Consider the following 22,452-nt stretch of genomic DNA (forward strand, 5'->3'; position numbering starts at 1 on the left):
AAGGGCCACGTAATGTTGAGTCGTAATCCTTTGTGTTCTTGGGATTATTCTGATTTCAGGTCAAGAAGAACTGTCATGTCATGTTTGAGCCGGAATGAACAGTTTTGATTACTTACTGGTCCTTTATTCAGCTTAAACGTCAACGTCGTGCGGAGAAAAAAGTCTGACAGAAGACAACAAGGGCCCTAAACATGGAGAAACATGAAAAATGGAGCTAGATGACGGAGAGAGACCAACAGTCAAACGTAAAGATGTTTTTGTAAATAAATAAAAAAATCGACTTTTAAAAAACATTAGTTTCTCAATGTTGAATTCAAAACGTACAAAGATGCAGAATGTGTTCAATATACACCACAGGCATCATCACATACTAAAGTGTTGTACCATGATAAAATGATGAGATCTGATGTTACAATCCAAATTAATCGTGACTTTCATGTTCAAGAACTGAAGATCAGACCACCTGACACAACACTTCCTTTTGTCTTGTTTAAGTCGTCTTAAAAGTGTTCTACTGACATCTTGTGTTGACAGAGGTTTTAATTCTATTTAACATGGTTTCACTGAGTGTTTGTCCTTGTCTCAGCCTCATACGTCATGTCCACGCACCGCTGGCTAAACGTCTGATGGATGAGGCACACTTTCGCACGTCTGAAGTCGTCATCTGATTGGTTGAATTTTAAAGGATTTCCGGGAGAGGTGCGTGTCGCGTTCTTTAATGGTCCGCCTGGAAACAACACGAAGCCGAAGTAAGCTGTCTTGTTTACAGCAGTTACTATAATTATTCATCACGAGCGACTAAACGCTTAAATCTTAAGTATGCGAGATTTGTGGCATTAACGTATAATTATTTTGTTAATGTTAACTTTTGAGACGTTTGTGAATGAACACAGGTCTGTTACTGCCTTTAAATATGACACGGCACAAAACAAAACGTGATTGGTTGCTTTACCTGTCAGTCAAATGGCCTCTTGGGCGGGACTTGTCCAAGGAAAGCAGCGATAAACTCGGCTACGCGAGAATTTATTTTTTCCAGATCTATACACATCTTAAGCATCTGCTTTCTACCAAACAATAAATGTACTAATCAAGTGTCTGGCATTCTTTTTATTTTGTGAATGAAATGCAGTAAGTCACATTTTTGATGGCTTTCAAATGTCAAGGCAGAAAATGATGAGAAATGCGTTTCTCACTCGTGAAGGATAAAATAAATGAAGAGCTAGAGAATCTTTAAAAAAGTCTTTGGTTCATGAAAAGTTCACAGCTGACATGGAAGTGAGACGAAGAGACGGTAGACTGAAAAATAAAAACCTCAAAAACTGACGAGACACGACAGACAAACTCTAGTGATGACTGACAGAATACAAAACCTGTTTACTTCTTATTTAAAGCCTAAGAAAAAACGAAAATGATCAAAAACAACAGAAAAATGTAAATGCAAACATTTTACCATCACTGTCTTCCAGCAGAAGGGATGTGATTCATTTGCTTACGGATTAAATGTGAAGTGCCACAGCAGTTTTACAGTACAGTAGATGTACAGTATGTACGGTATAGTTTTCTCATGTCATGTGTTCAGTTTGTGCAGGTGTTGATGTTTTTTCCGTCAGCTGCATCATCCACCAGAGACAGATGATAGTCTGTGGCAAGAGTCACATGTGAAACACATCCCACCAAACCTCGCATGTACTGTCTGTTAGTGTGCAGCGCGATCTCCTTCATCCCTCCTGAAAAAACATCAACAAAACATAATTAGCAATGAAGGGAGAAATCAAACATGACTTGATATGAGTTAGCAAATCACACATATCATTGTTTTATTTAAAAAAAGTTTTACTACAGCACAGATATTAATTTTATGTGGTACACAAAAAGTGGTTCAAATTTAGTGGTTCAAACATCCATCTGGTGTCTCTCTTTCACTGAGACTGCACTGCTATCGGTCACAGAAGCACTGCGGCTAGCCAAGGCGGATTCTAATTTCTCAGTCCTGATTCTGCTAGACTTATCTGCAGCGTTTGACACTGTCAATCACCAGAAACTGCTAGCAAACCTGTCACCACTAGGAATCACAGGCTCTACCCTCTACTGGTTCAAATCCTACCTCTCCGACAGATCCTTCAGGGTGTCATGGAGGGGCTCGCTGTCCACTGTTCACCACTTGATCACTGGGGTCCCTCAGGGATCGGTGCTTGGACCGCTGTTTTTTTCCATCTACACGACATCACTGGGACCCATCATACAGGCACATGGCTTCTCGTATCACTGTTATGCTGACGACACCCAGATCTACATCTCGTTTCACCCAGACGATACCACTGTAGCAGCTCGCAATACAGCCTGCCTCGAGGAGATCTCAGCTTGGATGAAAGACCATCACCTCCAGCTGAACCCTGCCAAGACAGAATTACTCGTGTTTCCGGCACACCCTACGGTGCAACACGATCTCAACATCCATCTTGGCAATACCACAATCACCCATTCCAAAACCACCAGGAACCTCAGAGTCATATTTGATGAACAGCTGTCCTTCAATGATCACATTGCAAAGACAACACGGTCATGCCGATATGCCTTATTCAACATTAGAAAGATCAGACCCTATCTCACGGAGCATGCGGCACAACTCCTTGTCCAGGCCCTGGTAATCTCAAGGTTGGACTACTGCAATGCTCTCCTTGCTGGTCTTCCTGCAAAGGCTATCAAACCACTTCAGCTGGTCCAGAACGCAGCAGCACGCCTCGTCTTCCAACAGCCCAAAAGGGCTCAAGTGACTCCCCTTTTCATCTCTCTTCACTGGCTACCGGTTGCAGCCCGTATCAGATTCAAGTCACTAATGCTTGCCTACAGGACTATCACTGGATCTGCACCGGCTTACTTTTACACCCTCCTGCACTCCTACATCCCATCAAGATCCCTGCGTTCAGCAAACCAGCGGCGGCTTGTATTGCCTTCCCATAAGGGCAGTAAATCGCTCTCCCGCTCTTTCTCATTCACAACTCCTTCCTGGTGGAACATTCTTCCTATCTCTGTCCGTTCAACCACATCTCTCACAACATTCAAAAAACAACTTAAAACCCATCTCTTCTGTGAATACCTGACAGACAAGGTCTTTTGTTGCTATATAACATTAATTAATTTCTATTTTAGTTTTGTTAAAATTTTAAATTAGCTTTTGTTTTTAGATGTTTAGTTTTTATGTTAATATTTGTTAAAGTTGAGCAATTTTGGTACATGCATTTATCATTTTATTTGTTTTTTTATGTTGCTATATAATATTTATTAATTTCTATTTTAATTTTGCTAATATTTTAAATTAGCTTTTATTTTTAGATCTTTACTTTTTATGTTAATATTTGTTAAAGTTGAGAAATTTTGGAACATGCTTTTATCATTTTTCGTTTTATTTGTTATTTTTTATGTTGCTATATAATATTAATTAATTTCTATTTTAGTTTTGTTAATATCTTAAATTAACTTTTTTGTTAGATCTTTAGTTTTTATGTTAATTTTTTATTTAAGTTGAGCAATTTTGGTACATGCTTTTATCATTTTTCATTTTATTTGTTAAATGTTTTTATGTTTTTATGTTGCTATATAATATTAAATAATTTCTATTTTAGTTTTTCTTTATCACCATAATTTTAGTGCTTTAAACTTATTTCAATCCATTTTTGAGGCAACATTTCACATTTTTCCTTTAGTTAAGTTTTCCCAGGTCAATATTTGATTTGATTTCAATGAACAGAGATGTTTTAAAAGTTTTAATTTTAGTCAACAAAAATAACCGTGTAGTGAACACATGCAAATTAAAAGAAAGAATTTGATGTTCTTAAAAGAGACATCCCATCTCCATTCATTGGGTATTATTGCTTCAGGTTCATGCATTTTAATTCACAGAAATCCTACAAAGCTGGTTGTTCTCCAAAAACGTGTCTACATCCATAACGCAGGTTAATTTTTCCTTTATTCAAATAGACCATTTGTTCATAGACTGACATTTTTCAGGTTTTTAGACTCTATAAACAAGGGTTTAGAAAAATATAAACAGATGGTTCGGTATGTTGGAAAAAAATACATTCTATGAGCGTTTTTTTGTCACGTCCATAACGCTGGAATTGCCCGAATACTTATTTTAGTTTCGATTGTCTATTCAACTTCTTTTGTGTATTTGTCATTTTTGTTCCTGTAGTGTTTATTCCTTACCGATGTAAAGGTCACCGTTGATGTTCAACTGTCTCATTTTTCCAGGAGATCTGGCTGTTTTAGCTCCATAATCATCCACCGTCAGCTTCCCAAACAGTCCGTCCCTTTAAACAGACATCATGACATGTGGAGGAGGCATTCTGATGCATCACATACAACAACTATCCTTATAGAACACATCAATTTGGCAAATCCTACAGAAACATTTACATTCAACTATTTGGCAGATGCTTTTATCCAAAGAGACTTACAGTCTAGTGTGTACATGTCTTTTATTAGTATGTGTGATACGTGGGATCAAACACATGACCTTTGAGTGGCCAGCACATCATTTTTTCCCACTATATTCTAGTATATTGTTGATTCGACTAGTCTTTGGAAAGATATTTTTGCTAAATGATGCAAAGTTTTGTTAAATTATACTTTGAGAAACTTTGCACCATTTAGCAGAAAAGACACATGAAATTCCCAACATGTGACCATGTGTGTCTTTGGGGGGAATACCATGTGAAACACATAGATTCATACAAAAATGTTTTGAAAAAACACATATCACATGTGAACACATGTCAAAACATGTGTCTTGAAGACATTCTTATTTAACTGCATTATCATGCTTTAATTTCATTATAATCATGATGCTGAATTGCATTGTGTGTTTAGATTCGTCCGGTCCGTCTCTGACCTGACAGCTTTAACTCTGTGCCACCTGCCGTCACTGAAGGTTCCATTAATGATGACAGAAGCGCCTCCGCTGCCCAGATTGTAACTGCAGAGAGAACAATGAGATGTCAGGATCATCTCATGACTGAAGATGTGAGAAACACGTGTGGTCGTTTCTTGACTGGACACCTGAAAATGAGCGCTCCGTCTTGAAGGCCGAGAGACATGAAGTCGCTGTTGGCTCTCATCGGACTGTCTCCTCTCCAGAGTAGAAGGCCGTCTTCAGACGTGCTCTTAAAACGCATGAAGATGTTTGTTCTGGATCCAGACAACCTGCAGGAACATTGAAACGCACAAATTCTTGAACTTAAATAGTAAGAAAGCATTAATAACTAAATATGAGATCAGTTTTAATCTGAGCAGATATGTGAGAACACGTACTCTACCTTTTGAGGATATCTCTGCTGTCATATGTCAGATAACTGCGTCCAGTGAACTGAGGAATCTCTATAGATTCAGTAACAGCTGATTCATAAAAGACAAAGAGTGTGAAGCTCATTCATTTTCACTAGATGGCAGCAGAAACCAAAACAGATTCCTTCAGGATGATCAACTGTTACATTTATATATTCATTTTATAATATTCTAAATTGAACATTAGATCTTTTTTATTTATAAATGTAAGAAGCTTAAAAACAAATTTTTAGGCAAATAGAAAAATATATGCAGTATACAAAAAAATACATTCTATATATATATATATAAAGAGTTTGGTTCCAAAATGAGATAACACATTCCAATTACTGTCGATCAATGTGTGGTTTTGATTTAAGCTGTATAACTAAAAAATACAGCAAAAAAACACAATAAAAACACCAAACTCTCCATATACATATATATATATTAGTTAAATGCTTTTGTCATTTTTCAGTTTTTTTTGTTTATTTCAATATTAATTTATGAATCATCTTTTTTAGGTTTGTGTATATAACACTTTTCATCATTTTATTTGATTTCAATGAACAGAGAAGTATTTTAAGATTTAATTTTAGTCAACTAAAATAACCTTGGACACATGTTAATTAAAATAAACGAACTATTTGTTGTTCTTAAAAGAGACATCCCTTCTCCATTCATTGGGTATTATTTCTTCGTGTTCGTGCATTTTAATTCACAGAAATCCGACAAAGCTGGTCGTCTCCCAAAAAAATTAGTCTTTTCCTGTCACATCCATAGCGCAGGTTTATTGACCTTTTTTCAAATAGAACATTAGATTTTATATTGTTTATTTCAATTAATGTCAATCAAGCTGCAGTTGGTTTGTTTTGATTTAAGCTGTAATAACTCAAAAAAATACAACTAATAAACACAAGAAAGCACAATAAAAACATGATAAAAATTAAATGTAAAAAAAGAATAAGTTATCTCATTTTGGAACCAAATTGTAAATCTAAATAAATAAAATTATAAATCTATCCATCCTGAATAGTGAATTGAATGTTTATGAATCATATCTTTTTTTATGCATTCTTAGTGCTTGATTTGATGAGATTAATGCGTTGTAACTGTCTCTAGTTAAATGTTTTGTTCATTTGTTGTTAAAATAAAAATTAATAAATGAATAAACAACAGAATGACAAACGGAAACATATTGTTTTATGAAAGCACATTAATGAGACCATGAAGACATCAGCACTTACTGTTTAAACAATAATTTCCACATTCTGTACAGCGTGAAAAGAAAAAAGAAAAAAATAAACTTATAAGATACTGTAAAAGACTAACAGACTGTAACATTAGATCAATGTAAACTTAACACAAGTCTATGACAAATCAAACATGTGTGTGTGTGTGCATGCGTGAGTGTGTGCATGCGTGAGTGTGTACCTTTCTGACAGTGTCTCCCATCATACCCAAGTGTGCAGTCACACTCATAATCGTCCCATTTAGGTCTGCACACTCCTCCATTAGCACACGGGTTCTGTACACACGGGTGATCTGCGTTCAACACGTTCATCCCGAAAGCCTGATCTGGATTCAGCTCTATACTGCGATCATTCAGAGAGATCTGTGTTCAACAAGACGTTAAATATATTATTATACCGCTTTAAGACTTATACAATTGTAAACATTTGACAACAAACTTGCTCAGATGAGACGTCCTCAGAAAAACGTTAATGTGTTGAACTGTTGTCTGGTTTTCATGTCAACTAGCATGCAGTAGGGCTGGGTATCCACTCTGATGTTATGATTCGATTCCGATTCACAAGCTCTCGAGTAGATTCTTCAATCGAGTCAATGATTACACAGATAGCAATCAACCATTGAATCAATGTTAAGAAAGAGTTGATTTGTCAATGTTGATTGCATTGAATCAAAATCACTATTGCATCTTCGATTAGCTTTCCTGTAGCTCAGTGGTAAGAGCATTGCGTACCTATGTTAAATGTATAGGATAAAAGCAATGTAAGTCGCTTTGGATAAAAGCATCTGCCAAATGCATAAATGTTAATGTCAATTAATGTACATAACACGCTCTTTTACCTCATTCAATGTTTAGAGTAGTGCTTTAATAAGAACACTTATACATTAATAGAGAAAGAGATGATTTGAAAAGCTGACATTTAAACATGACCAGTTAAAGAAAACTTCACAAGAGTCAAGAGCTAAATCAAAAACGGATCACAATAATAGTGATTAGTTGAAATTTCAACATTATTTCAACATTAATTTCAGGTGCAATAGTGATATTGATTCAATGCAATTAACATTGACAAATTCACTTTTTTTTTAACATTGATTCAATGGTTGCTTGCTATCTGGGTATAGATTTAATAAAAATCATATAGATATTTAAAACGTTCAGTAAATATCACTGTACAATGGTGAATAAAAAATGAAATGAGATACAAACCTGTATATTAAACTTTAAACACACTTGGTTCTTTTAAATTTAAGATACAGTATAACAAACAAAATGTTCTGTAAATAGAGGCTGCAGTCATGTGAACCGCTGCCTTTGATATGAAGGTGATGTTAAATTCGACGACACACCAGCATCCCATGTTAATGAAGCAATGAATAAAGGATCGCTCCCTGTTGTAACATCCACCCGTAGAAAAAGAAACGTGACATCTGGTGTATAGTAGTAGCAATAAAATTAATGAATATTCAGTGCTTGCGTAAATATGAACGAAAAACAAACGATTCACAGCCTTTGAGAATCGATATCGAATTGATCCATTAAAAAAACGATGAATTGATTTTTCTGCCCAGCCCTAGTATGTAGTGTGTGTAGTCTTCAGTGTTCTACCTTCTGAACAGCTCCACTGAAAGGTCTCAAGACTCCGGCGCTGCTCTTTATGACATCATAGTCAGGAACTCCTCCGATATATAAAGAGGAACTACATCTGATCTGTGTGAACGCTCCCTGAGACAGACAAACATGCCTTTAACAGACGAAAGTCATTTTGACAGAGTCACATATGACAATCCCATGACCTTGGCGTTCGCTGTTGTACCTTCATGGTATCAATTAAAGTAACACGGAGAACATTTTCACCAGGACATGACCACATTGTTTAGTAAATATGTCTGAAAGAAGATGTTCACCTCAGCTGTGCCTTCCACCGGCCTCTGGTTGTCCACCTGCAGAATTCCATTTTTTGCCGTACGAGATGCGCGCAGGTCATGCCACGTATCCATGGCAACCGCCTCACTACTCCTGACAAACAACATACATACAACACGTCTCTTTTTACTGGTCAAAAACACGTTTTCTTCATGATGCCATGTTTTTCATCATTACTTGGTCACCTGATGACGGTGGCACCTGAGCCGCAGTCGAAGCGAAACTCCAGGAATCCTCTCGTCAGGCCGATGGACAGAAAGTCTCGGCTCTCTGCGTCGTCGGCGTAGAGCAGCATGCCGTCGGGACTGGTCGGTCGGAAAGTGATTTCGAACTCCATGAATGAGAGATAGTTGTTGATGGGCTGAGGCCAGCCGGCGCTGGCGTATGAATACATGCTTTCGTTAAACTGTGGCAGAGAGAGCGGGAAACCTTAAGAAATAAAAGAGCATCGATACCATTTCAGTGAAGACAATGATGTGTGTCTGTTATCACGGGGACCAGTAAAATCACTTGATTATTAAAGAGTAACTATTACAATGTGCTTGAAATGACATTTCATGCAGTGTGCAATGTTGCCGCGTGTGAATGTAAGCAGTCTGCCGAAAGTGAACGAATAAAAGGAGTCGACTCTGAATCACGCAAACGAATCATCTGTCGTTCTAATGTCAGATTTGCGTCACTCTGTGTTATGCCCGCCTACATTCCACTTGCGACACTGCACATGCTAGACCAATCACAGCAGACTGGACCATCTGACCAATCAGATCAGAGCAGGCTGACAGAAAGGCGAGGATTAGACGGATGAATCGCAGAACGAATCATTTGAGAGTCAGTCAAGAATTGTATAATAACTGCGTGTTATTAGAAAATGAAAGCGTTTTTACACCGTGTATGTGCGTAAACGTGTTGTAACTTAAAAATCACAAAATATGTACTCTTTTATCAAATTAACTGTAAAAATGCAATAAAAACAATGAAAAAACAAAGATGCGTGTGTGACTCACTCTCATCGCAGAGGACGCCCTTATATCCCAGCGGACACAAACAGACGAAAGCATCAGCTCGACTGGCCAAACACATTCCTCCGTTCATGCAGATGACATCATCACACACACTGCTGAGACACTCGCCTGAATCACACACACATTACACTTTAAACATATTACATCAATAAATGCATTAATTTACAGCAATTACAACAATGTACGAGAGAATAAACGTTCTGTGCATGAGCAAAGCAGACCAGACGTATCAACTGACCGATGTCTGCTCCGCTCAATGCGTTTCCTTTAGGCCAGGGTCGAAGGTCAATGACTCTACTGTTGACACGCAGACTCTGAACACAGCCCTGAAATCCACGATTGGTCCCCACCGCCCTCACCAACCAATAGGCATTGGGAGCTCCGCCCAGAAACAAAGGCGTACGGAATGTTATTTTAGTGTACTGACCCTGAACGACACACAGACAAAGAGAGATTGTTAAAGGCTTTTTATGCAATGGATCGTTCCGCTACTGGATGCCGATTGGTCAATCGAGATCCAGTATCAGCTTTCTTCATATTAAATATGTATATTTGACCGCAGGGCGCGCAGAGCAACATTTGCTCAGAGCTTTACAGAATGTTGAAAAAAACGTTCTCATTGACCTTTATCTAAACAATAATAAAAAAAATGTTTTATGGGCTCTATTTTTCAACTACAGTATTATTGAGAAAGTTTTATTCTCAGCATTATTTTCAAACAGTGAGTACTTAATCAGACACATTTTTATTACAATTATTTTAGTTATTACTTTATTTACTTCCTATTTATGTTGATCACTATTTATGTTGTATTAAAACAAATATGAATTTTGCTTAAAAAAATAAAAATAATCTTAAAATATTTTTATTTATTTATTTTGCATAGAAGGGGCGCAATCTGAAATATTGCCTCGGGCACCAGAGGCTAGGCCGGTCTGTTTGACCCTGGACCACAAAACCAGTCTTAAGTAGAAGGGGAATATTTGTGTCATTTTTATTTTATGCCAAAAATCATTAGGATATAAAGAAAAGGTGATGTGCGATCACATTTTTTTGTAAATATACTACCCTAAATATATCAATACATTATTTTTTGTGCATACTATGCTTGTCTAAGGACTTCATTTTGACAACTTTAAAGACGATTTTTATTGCACCCTCCAAAGGTTTAAATCTCAGCCAAATACTGTCCTATCCAAATTACCCATAAGATTTATTGTGTTGTTCAGGGTCACATATATCAACAGTATATATACATATTATTTAAACTATTAACCTTAGTTTTCATAATAACGGTTTACGATTTTCTCGTGATAAGAAATGTAAATATTTATGGAATATTGGTGTGCTTTATCAAACTGCTGCGGTCACCATGTACGATGATTTTATTCTACAGTAAAGTGTGTTTTAGGTTTTACACTTTGCGCACCTTTGCTATTCTAAAATTACTTTAATAGACAGCTGTCGCTGGTAAAGATTTATTTTCATATATATTGTACGTTGTTATACCTGAGAGCGTCCTGACACAGGTGTGTCATTGTCCAATCGCAGCCATCCGTTCATACCGTTTCTAAATAACGTCACTGTGTGCCACTGTCCAATCACAACAGAGCTTTCACTGACCATCTGTGCCGCTCCGGTACCGCAGTTAAACCTGCACACATGATTCACACATACAACCACATTGAGATTATAAATCAATTGATCGCTTTAGATACAAACGTCTGCAAAATGATCATTTGTTTTTTCTTATACATTCATGTCAAGAACTAACGTTTACTTCTGCGCATTAGACAGACGACTAATTATAATGATCATAATGTTAGTCTTAGAAAGCACTGATATTCAGACTGAAATGAGAGTGCAGTGTCACCTGTAGTGTAGTTTCTTTCGTACGAGAGCGAGAGAGATCAAATCTCCTCTGCCGTGTTCGTTCTCCCCACAATATAAGAGCAGTCCGTCTTCAGCTTCAGCCTGACACGTGAAAACATTCATCACATTCATCATCTTCTCTCTGTATTCATGTCTTAAAGAGTCAGGACCGTACCTTAAACTCCAGACGGATGTGAAAGCTCTGATACGAGTGTTTGAGAGGTTCAAACGTCATGTGAGAGAAGCCCGAGAACTTTGGGAAATTTACCGTTAAACCTGAAACACATGTATTATATATTCAGTATTATATTATTGAAGAACAAGGTTATTTATTAAGGTAATCTACATAAATGCAATTATCAAATACAAAAATGAAAGAAATATTAAAATTATTGGTAACACTTTCATTGAAGCATGAAACCCTATTATGCATTATCAAAGTAGTTTAAAAGCATTGTAATGTCTTATAAATAATTGTTATTACAGTTAATACATTATAACACTTAGCAATTCATTGTTACACTACACATTTTAAATTAGTTATAATTCTTTACAACTACATATAATGCATTAAAACACACATTATGAAGAATTATAATGCATTTTACCCTTTAATAACTCTTTATAATGCATTATACATACATGCTTCAAGGAAAGTGTTACCAAATTGTTTATTTGAAGTTTATTTAATTTTCAATTTGATTTGATTTTGGGTTCTTCTTACTATGGTAATTTAAGAAAAAAACACAAAACAAAAAGCAAAATAGTAGGATAATATTTCATATTTAAAAATCCCAAAATGAGATAAGTCTAAAATAATTTCAAAAATCATGATTTTTGTGCATCAGGTTTTTGTGCATTCCAAATGATTGTCAATCAAACTGCAGTTGGTTTGTTTTGATTTAGGCCATAATAACTGAAAAAACAGCTAACTAACACAATAAAAACATAATAACATAATGCATATTTCATTTTGGAACTAAACTCTTCCTATATAATAATATTTTATATAATACATATATTACATACATATGATATATTATCAGGTACTCTACTGGTCAAAAGTTTAGGATCACTCTTTTTTTATATTTTTCAAGTTTAAAAGAATATATTAAAGCCATGAAATAACAAGAATGTATCTGTGGGACTTATCGTGTGACTTAAAGCATCCAAAATAAACATATTAGAGCATCTTCAAAGTACCCATCCTTTGACTGGAATCGTACACATCGCATTTGATCATCCAGCTTCTTGAGGTCTCGACCTGGGAAGCGTTTAATACAGTGCTAATGAAATTTCCATATATGCTGGACTCCTATTGACTGCTTTTTATTTATTATTTGGTCCATATAATCCATTTCAAATATATGTTTTTGATAAAATTAAGGTTTTCTAATAAATTAAAATGTTGGCGCAATTATATTTTTGTCTACAAAAGTGATTTCAAACATTGAAACACACGACTTAGGCCGTGTTCACACTTGACTTTTTTACAAGAAAAAGTTGACAAAGTTGCTTTTTTAGCAAAACAAAACGCTTGCCGCGTTTGGTTACAAATAGAAGCCGAATGCCATGACTTCGAAGGGAGAGTAACAGAAGTCTATTTGAATTATAATCAGAGAGCCTCTTTGCAATAAATGATCACGTAGGTAAAACCACAATACTAATTTGTCGCTAGAAACGCAATCAGAAGTTGTTGAAAGTGAAAATTAAACTTGCATTTGTACAAAACTGTGCTCCAAAGGGCATTTCAGACCGCATTTTATTTTTTCGAGCTTGAGCCTTCTCAACAAATCCTGTTCCTCGCATGTTGTTATGGAAACGACAGGTCTCTGTCATTGGTGACGAGTGAAAAAGGTGCTTGACGTTGAAAAGTTGAACTTTTCAAATTCAAAAGACGCTCTGAGTGCTGGCGTTTAAAAAAGTGCTCAGGAAGATTTTAAGAACACGGTTTACACCATAGAATTACGATGTAAAACAGACACTAGCAGCTTTGAAAAAGAAGTCAAGTGTGAACACAGCTCAACAGATTTTTTTTCTATCAAGTGATCCTAGACGTTTGACCGATGGTGTGTGTAATATATGATCGTTCTAAATAACAATAGCTAGCTAAAGGTAGTGTATTTACACAACACAACAGCAGGACTCTCTACTGTAACATGACAGCCACATCAATAAAAAACAATTCGAAACGCAGTTTTGGTTTAAAATCCTGCTCATCATAGCTTTATGTTTTCCTCTTGTGGTTATTGTGACTGTCTGACCTTCCGAGCAGAAGTGTCCGTGTCGGCCGAGGTTACAGTGACATCGCGATCCCCCCGTATCGAAGTCATTGATACAGAAGCTGTCTGGAGGACACACGGTCTCATCACATGACACATCATACACCCGCGGCTCTTCACCCTTCCACGGGGTCAGGGACGGACTGGGAGACGGCACAACAGTGCTTGTGGTCGTGTAGGTGGAGCTGTCTACTGTTGTCAAGGCAACGGATGTTGTTGATGTGGTCCGGGCTTTTGTGGAAGTGAAACTGATATTTCGGGATGGTGGCGCGCGCATCCTGAAAATAGTGTTTCCGGGCGTCCCGGTGCGGGAGCGGAGCGATGAACGCCTGTCGCTCTGCTTTCTGTTAGGAAACGACTTCATCTGCAACATTAATGAAGACATATGTGACCCTGGATCACAAAACCAGTCTTAAGTAGCAGAGGAACATGTTTAGTCAAAGACAAAAATACATTGTATGGGTCAGAATTATTGATTTTTCCTTTATGCAAAAAATCATTAAGATATTAAGTAAAGATCATGTTCCATGAAGATATTTTGTACATTTCCTACCTTAAATGTATAATAACTTTATTTTTGTGAGTGGATGGCCTCCAGTACCCCTGATTAACAAATAAAAAGCCAATTTTCTCAATATTTAGATTTTTGTCCATATTCAGATTCCAGAGTTTTAAACGGGTGTATCTCAGCCAGATACTGTCCTATTCTTACAACTCATAAGCTTATTTATTCAGCTTTCAAGTTATGTAAACATATCAATTTAAAAAATTGACGCATAAGACTGGTTTTGTTGTCCAGGGTCACATAAGACAGCACTTCTGACCCTTGAGTCAACATTTCTAAATTGAGTTGAATTTTGTGCTCTTGTTTGTTTGCAGTCACAGGACTTTTTCACACGGTCACTCACCTCTTCAGTGAAGATGTCATAATCTGAATCATCACTTTCAAACCGATCTTCATCTTTAGTGTCAGAGTTTGAGATGTGGATGTCATAATCTCCGCTGCTCATGTCCACAGCTCCTGTTTCCCAAACATTTGTTTTACACTTTAACACCATTCAGTGCAGAATCTCACACTTTGACACTGAAATCAGTTCATTAGACCAACCAAATGATTACAATTAAAGCTGCAATCTGCACTAAATTTGGGGTAACCGTAAAAACACTCAAAAATCAATTATTGAGTCAATACACAGACAGATCAGTGTTCATAATGATTCAGTGTCTTATCCTACCCTGATTCACAACGGTAAGCTTACAATAATGTTTTATCATTTGTGCTGTCGGGTCGCAACAAGAAGGAAATTTGAATTTGGGGGAGTATCTCTTTGTTTCATTACATCACATCTGTAAACACAAAGGAGTGGAACCGGCTAGTTTATCACATGTGTGTGTGGATGGCGCTGCAGTGTTTTGTTCATTCTTATAAAAGTAGCTTATAATCATCATCATCTATTCTAGATCATGGGTCTTCAACCGGGGGGCCGCGGACCCCCTAGAACTGCAAGGGGTCCGCTAATTACTGTTTATTTACAGCCTGCCGCGAACGCACGTCAATCTCGTCTTCTGCAAATTTAGAAAATATCTGTGAGATTGCGCCACTCACGTGGAAATAACTAACTTTTCCTGCGAGTAATAAAGAGAGCGGAGCGCGTTTGTTCGCGTCCTATATGGGGAGTCTGCAGACCTGGAGCATGCAGTTTTGCGCCCCCAGGCAGTTTTACGCCCGGCAGTTTTACGCCCCTGCTGTTCCTTATTTCTCCAGTAGGGGGAGTTGATTGACAAAGTAAAATATGAATCAAACTGCTAACCAAATATCTTTAGTTACCATTATTTTTTGTTGACAATGTAACGATATGCAGAACAGTTTAAAATATTTGTAGATATCTACTAACGGTCTTAATACACAGTTTAGAGGAGACAATTGATTTGCAATTGCAAGTGCAAAGTGTTTTAGTGAATTGAAAAATTAATAATACACACAGTTGGATCAGATACTTAGTACAAAAATAATATATAATATAATGTGGCCTAGTTATATACAAATATATATATATATATAAGACTTGAGTGTTTGTTGTGAATGTATAGGCATGTTATAAAGTTACCTTCAAATAACAAGACAGTACAACTGCATGATCATTTAATATTTGTTTAATTATTTCCAAGTATTATTACAAACGAGATCAATGAGATTAATTAGCCAGCCAACAACTACTATTAAGAAAACAAGATGGATTAATTGATCACTAACAATCACAAACGTGATAAAACCCACATAGGGTGCTCATACAATTTAATCCAGATCATTAAATTGAAATATAAAATGGAAAATATCAAGAGGTATATTGTATTTAGAATAGATAATGGGATCATCTCTTTAACCACTCAAATCAAGATCCATATGGGACTTATGTTTTCAATTTGAGTTTGAACATGTTTGTGGTTGTTGGTGCTCAATTATTGATTTTTTTATTTAAAAAAAAACTTGAGTATGTGTGCAGCTAAACTGAAATGGTTTATATATAATATATAATGCAAGTTGACAGGGTCAGAAGAATACCAGGACAGGCCATCTCGCATTGACTACGGAGACAAAATGAGAATAAATTATAAAGAAAATAAATATGAGAATGAGTAAGAGATATCGAGTTGGCCTACACGTGGTTAGCTAAGGCTGATCCAGAGACAACATTGACCTGGTGGCCAATAAGTATTAATTGTATTGTCTTTGAGTTTAAATTACACTCACCAATATCTATATTATATATATGTTAAGATGTTTAAATTAATTCATAACAATATCAATTAATCGTCAAAAAACGATGCATTGTTGGACCAATTCTTAGTAACAAAAACGATTATTAACCATACCTCTAACTCCCGATAGACGATGAAGTTATCTGTTAGGTCTGTTCTGGTGGTTCATAATGAACAGCGAACCCCTACTGGAGAAATAAGGAACAACAGGGTCCTAAAACTGCACAGGGCGTAAAACTGCAGGGGCGTAAAACTGCATGCTCCAGGTCTGCAGACTCCCCCTTCTCTTCGCGTCTGGTTTGAACCCAGCATTAGGCCCGATTCACATTTTGTGTATTTTCCTTGCGCATATTCTTTATTTTAGATGTAGATGCAAATAGAGGGAGACGCAGTCGTGATGTGCATGCGGTGCCACACGCACATTTTTCTAAAGAGTCAGCGCCGCATTGAGATGGAAATAGTTCAACGCGAAATGTGAATCGGGCCTTAAACAGCACAGATCATAGACGATTTGTGTTTTGTGAGGCTTATATATATAAACTTTATTTTTGGGGGGACTTACTAAACATTAATTCTGCATATGAAGAAACACTAAAGGAGACACATCAGTGTTTTGATCAAGTGTATTGGCTCACATCTGGAAGAGATGATCATCAGCATCAGTCTCATGTGTGTTTGGTGACTCACCGAGGGTTCTCACAGGGCTGTTGATTGGACTCGGAGGACTGATTCCAAACACATTCACAGCTCTGATGACAAACTGATACTGAGTCTCAGGAATCAGACCTTTGAGAACCATCGAGTTTGACTCCACAGCTTCTCTGATGTACGTCCACTCAGTGTCCATCTCAGCCCTGAAACACACACACTCACTCGCTGTGATGCCAAAAAGCAGATTTTTAATAAATGACAGTTATAATGTAGATGAGAAGTTTTGTGTACATCTTGAAGACTCGTGTAATGGTGCAGACTCTTTTAATCTCAGAAGCAGACTGTCCCGGGGTTTAACAGGTTGGGGGGGTTCCGTCTAATCTTGTGTGATTGTCAATGAGGATTAGAAATCTGCTCATTTCACACACAAAATCACACTTAAAGTTGATGGTCACAAGCAGTCAAAGGCACTTGTTTCTTGCGATAAAAACCCAACCATCATAACTTTGCTCGTATTTGACTGTGACATTTAAAGGACTTTGCGGTTAGAGAAAGGATTTTGAAGAACGTCTTTGAACTGAAAAATACAATTCGGTTTAACACTATAACTTACTGTATACAGTCATCTCCATCTTTCCACTTGTGTTTTTTTATGCTTCTGTTGGTTGAACTACGTTTTTTAATGTGTAAAATAGTCATATGAAGAATGAAGAGGATCATTCATCTGGAGATATTTCTCATGAACACAGTCAGTCAGACACAGCAGGAGTTTTGTCCGGCTGGTCTTTACAGCTGTGTTTGATGTGAAGTCATGTCGACTGTCAAGTGATCTGAATGAGCCGCTTGTGTTCTAGTACAGTAACACAGACGTGCATCGGTCATTCAGACATCAGACTGAATAAAGGTCGCACGCAAAGAAAGAGAAGTGTAAAACTTTTGTATCCAACACCCTAAATTCTCTGTGATTTGATAAATCGCACCATGTTATAGTTTGAATCCTTCCTGAACTGTCCCTTTAAATAAAGATAAAACGCTTCATACCTGATGTACGCCACCAGGAAGTACAGCACGGGTCCGGTTTCATCACTGTCTCTGTGTTGCCATGACAACGCCAGCTCCGTGTCCGACACGGGGACCACGTTAGGTTGTGTGGGGGGCGATGGAGGCACGCACGTCTCTATGATAGAGAATAAGCCATTAATGATTCATTATTTCACACAGGCATGAGTATTAATATAAATCAGGGGGTTTTTGGGGCTCACCGCGTGAAGCTGTGCTGATGTCTCTGGGCATGCTGGGTCTGCCTTCACCCGCCCATCCAAACGCCCCGACACTGACACGATACTGTGTGGCCACCTTCAGCTTCCCGATCACCACATCCTAACACACAACCCACAAGATCGTATCGTACAACATCAATCAACATACTACACATTACATGTAAAAAACAATCTACTTACAAAGCTCGCCTGTCCGTCAAACTGCCCCTGAAACACAACATGAAATCTGTCACACTGTTTCCCAGATATGTCCCGCAGTCATGATGTTCAAACTCGGTGTGAATTGTTTAAAATTCAGCAAGTGTTAACATTTGTTAAACTGTAATATTTGATCATATTTTTACTCTCTCTTTAGGCCCAATTCACATTTTGCGACTTTTCGCGCAAACAGGGGGCGACGTGGTCGCCGATCGATATGGAAAAGTCAAACTTTTCGTAGAACCACATTTGTACCGCGGGTCGTTTAAACAGAGAAAGTGACGTGGCTCGGTTTCCATGCGTTTTTAGACGCAAAATGTGAATCGGGCCATATGCTGGGTTCACACCAAACCATGGGCGTAAATTTCATTTAACAGTAGGGGGGGACAATACACATAAAATTTCTCAAGTGCAATTTTTGAAGGGGACACAAATAATACAGTCAAAATAGTACTAACTACGACAAAAAGCGACAATATGCGTTAGGTTCACAGGTTTATCATGCAGACTTGCAGTCATATTATAACTGAACTGAACTGTCACATACTGTAATACAAGTGAACAAAAAATCTTTTTTCCATTTATATATTTTTTGTCTCTGTTGTGAAGACAGGAAACAAATATAAAACACTACTCATGATACTAAATGTTAACAATGAGTCACTTTTTAAACACTTGTTATCCTGGTTTATACTGCAACATCGTCTGACAACGTTTAATGTTTAAACTGAATGTTTAGTTTATCCGCCGCGAACATACTGCACAAAATAGATGGTGAGAAAAAGACCTTCTCCAACTGAATGAAAGCTGTGCACCTTTTCTGGACGCTAGATATAGTGCCAACGTCACAAAATTGTAACGGTTCTGTCCGCGACTGTGTGTGGCACGGGACATGAATGGCAGGATCGGTGGCTAATTGTTGCGGTTAATGTTCACATCATGCCATGTCTACGAAAATATAACAATGCATGAGAAACGGCTTCGGTGTAACAAGCTAACGTTTGCTAGCTACGTAACGTTTTAATCGCTAGGATAGCAGATTCATGGAAAAATACATCGGTAATCAGCATTTATTGCAACAACTAATTTATTTATGAATCAGGATCAAATACATTAAGGAGAATCACTTCATTTAAAGTGAATAAAATAGCCTTCTTACTGGAGTTAAACAACAACTGATGAACTGAGAGCCGTATGCCTGACTTGAATATGTTGCGCAATGCGCAGGTGAGATGAACGGGGCAGTGGGCCAAACCACTGTGAGAGGCAGGGGGAACTCAACAGTTTCTAAACTTAAACTTAAGTTTGAGTTTGTATTTTCTTCTAATTACACAATTAGTTTAGGTAATAGAGATAGTTTATGACAATAGAGAATGAGAGTTTAATTGATTTGAGGGGGGACATCCCTCGGATGGAGGGGGACGTGTCCCCTCTGTCCCCCCCGGGATTTACGCCCCTGCACCAAACGCGAAACAATCGCGATTCACGCTCTTTATTCCTTGCGGGAAAAGTTTGTTATTTATATATTCTTATATTTTCAACCTTCGCGGAAGACGATATTGACGCGAGGTCGCATCTGAACGAGTTTTTCCATGGACTTTGAATCGAATTTACTTGCACAAAACGCTTAATTTCCTTTAGTGTGAATCCAGTGTTACTCTTTTTAATGTAGAGTTGATCCATAGAATGCATGTTTAATGTTTCTTTTTCTACTACACAGTTAAAATGCATCAGTGGCCTACAAGCCTTTAATGTTTGATCAGTTCTTAATGTTAATCTTATAAAACGGCAAAAATAAGGTTTATATTAATCTCGTACAGTTGTGAGCATCTCCAGACTCAATGGCACCTCCAGGACGTCATCAGCGCCGACTGGATGGTTATTCTTCATCTCTGCGTAAAACACCTGAAAAGTTGACATCAAACAGTGTCGTGGGTTATTCACCATTGAGTCTTGACGGTAAAATTTGTTTTAAAAATAAGGTTAACATAGCTTGGGTTTGCAGGCACATTTCAGTGAATAATCAATCTGACATTAGCTGAACCGTTAAAACATCTGTAACCCTTCATTATTATGATTATTTACTTTGATTTATATGCTACTTTACTCTATCTATTTTTTGTGCTCTTTTTATGTGTGTGGTCAGAGAGTGCTGTTTGTTTTTTCTGTGTAAATAGTTGAAAAATCCTAAAGTATTAAAAATACTTTTACCATGATTTTATATAGAGTTAAACCCCTCAAATCACTACAGTTTATCTACTTCACATTTATTGGTAAACACAAGACATTATACACATGATGAGAAGATAAAGTACAGAAAATCTATAAATGCATCAAAATAAAGCGAGAGATTGTGATGATTATTCAGTGATTAAACTGGTGACTATTGGCAGTCGTTGTACTACGGTACAGTAGTACTGTGAGCAAACTGACCTAAGAAAACAAGTCTTGTTTTTAGTCAAAAAATATGACATTTCAGTGAATTTGTGCTTTAAACAAGCCAAAAAATCTGCCAATGGGGTAAGAAAAATAATCTTGAATTGAGTGACTAAGAAAAGGTAAACCTTAATTCAATATTATTTTTCTTACGCAATTGACATATTTTTTTGCTTGTTTTAAGCACAAATTCACAGAATTCACAGGACTAAAAACAAGACTTATTTTCTTACCTTATTTTGCTCATCAAGAAAATGCATCTTGATTCAAGAATTTGTAGACATTTTAACTGGAAAACAATAAAAAAGACTAAGTAAGAAAGTCATTTTTTGCATTGTAGGCCTATAAAAGAACTTTATTTTAGTTAAAACTTTTATTTTGTAAGTATATTTTTGGCATATGTCAGCAAAAGCAAAGAACAAAGTATATATATATGTTTTTTAGCAAAGGCTAAGAACTGAGGAACACTAGAGGAGAGATGATGACGTCAGAGACCAGTGTACCTTATAACCTGTGATGGTTGTGACGTGTCTGCGGGGCATCTTCCATCGGATGCTGATCGCTGTACAGTTCACCGTCTCCAGCTGAATATCCAGAGGAGGACTCAACCTCTCTGATACAAGACCAAAGATATTAATATTAACAAGATTACAATGAATGGGGAGGAATGCAATGCTCAATATGGCCGCTGTAGCGAAGGAAGTCCCGCCTTACAGTGAAACGAGCCAATCGGCCATTAGCGATGACTGACGACTCTGTGGGCGGGGCTCACGTGAGGCGATCACTGTGGAGAAGCGATCTCGAATGAGGTGAGTGAAAAAGCAAATAAAGCTCAGCAAACTCAAGTTATGGTACGGTTCATGTCAGGTTTAATTAGGTTTAATTGCTGTTCAATTGTGATTTTTGCCAGTTATTTAAAAAATATCTGCCTTCCCCCATTCAAGTAGAAAGGACTGTGGACTTGCCATTAACTGCCCAGAAGTGGTCCAAACATGGCCGCCGAGTGCAGTACTTCCGTTAACGGACTTTTACACGACACAACACATTCATCATGCATCACAGAACAATACTTCAGTCAAACATATTTTTACACATGTTAATGTGCACATCGAGGGAACATTCATTGGTAAACATATATAAAAAGATTAATACACAAGCATCCATTCCACAGTGAAGGATTTCAGGATTTTAGATGATGCCCAAGGTCCTGAAAACTGACTCTTATCTTACACTGTACTCACATAATAAAATTTCACGTCATTGTTACGGTCATCTCATTGTCATATAAAGGTTTTTTGTGTCAAACACATTTTTGCAAGCACATTGTTGGATCAGATCTGTTCAGCAGGATGCAAAAGTTTGTGAAACTTTTCATATTTCATATTACAGAAGCGTATGCAGGAAGTGAACAAATCCAAGAAGGCAAAAAGTTCAAACGATATCTGGATTTA

General features: G+C 37.2%; 1 protein-coding gene across 5 annotated transcripts; it reads right to left on the bottom strand.

The window, feature by feature from the left end:
- Positions 1 to 1,133: 1,133 nt before the first annotated feature.
- LOC130419467 (pikachurin) lies at positions 1,134 to 21,661 on the bottom strand. Of its 5 annotated transcripts, none has more exons than XM_056746239.1 (23): positions 21,505 to 21,661; positions 20,384 to 20,470; positions 18,548 to 18,574; positions 18,350 to 18,467; positions 18,129 to 18,264; positions 17,124 to 17,290; positions 14,585 to 14,697; positions 13,659 to 14,040; positions 11,570 to 11,670; positions 11,396 to 11,496; positions 11,032 to 11,176; positions 9,761 to 9,950; positions 9,505 to 9,630; positions 8,686 to 8,929; positions 8,482 to 8,593; positions 8,183 to 8,299; positions 6,757 to 6,937; positions 6,570 to 6,593; positions 5,316 to 5,394; positions 5,059 to 5,202; positions 4,892 to 4,975; positions 4,207 to 4,310; positions 1,134 to 1,727 (listed from the first exon to the last, which is right to left on the bottom strand). In XM_056746239.1, exons 1-23 carry the CDS (start codon positions 21,541 to 21,543, stop codon positions 1,576 to 1,578), a joined length of 2,973 nt encoding a protein of 990 aa, XP_056602217.1. In that variant the 5' UTR covers positions 21,544 to 21,661; the 3' UTR covers positions 1,134 to 1,575. The 5 variants fall into 5 exon arrangements, with proteins under 5 accessions (XP_056602217.1, XP_056602220.1, XP_056602218.1 ...); XM_056746242.1 differs by lacking the exons at positions 20,384 to 20,470; positions 21,505 to 21,661 and adding exons at positions 19,381 to 19,513; positions 19,725 to 19,768; XM_056746240.1 differs by lacking the exon at positions 6,570 to 6,593.
- Between the last annotated feature and the right edge of the window lie 791 nt (positions 21,662 to 22,452).

Source organism: Triplophysa dalaica, chromosome 4, assembly GCF_015846415.1.
Source record: "Triplophysa dalaica isolate WHDGS20190420 chromosome 4, ASM1584641v1, whole genome shotgun sequence".
Taxonomy (NCBI): Eukaryota; Metazoa; Chordata; class Actinopteri; order Cypriniformes; family Nemacheilidae; genus Triplophysa; species Triplophysa dalaica.

What these genes read in the sequence shown, in the direction of transcription:
- LOC130419467 (XM_056746239.1), bottom strand. Translation starts at nt 21,543, where the DNA reads ATGCCCCGCAGACACGTCACAACCATCACAGGTTATAAG. An exon ending in ATGACATCTTCACTGAAGAG is followed by an intron (nt 14,041 to 14,584) that starts GTGAGTGACCGT and finishes TTAATGTTGCAG; the next exon opens with ATGAAGTCGTTTCCTAACAG. An exon ending in CGAAAGAAACTACACTACAG is followed by an intron (nt 11,177 to 11,395) that starts GTGACACTGCAC and finishes TCATGTGTGCAG; the next exon opens with GTTTAACTGCGGTACCGGAG.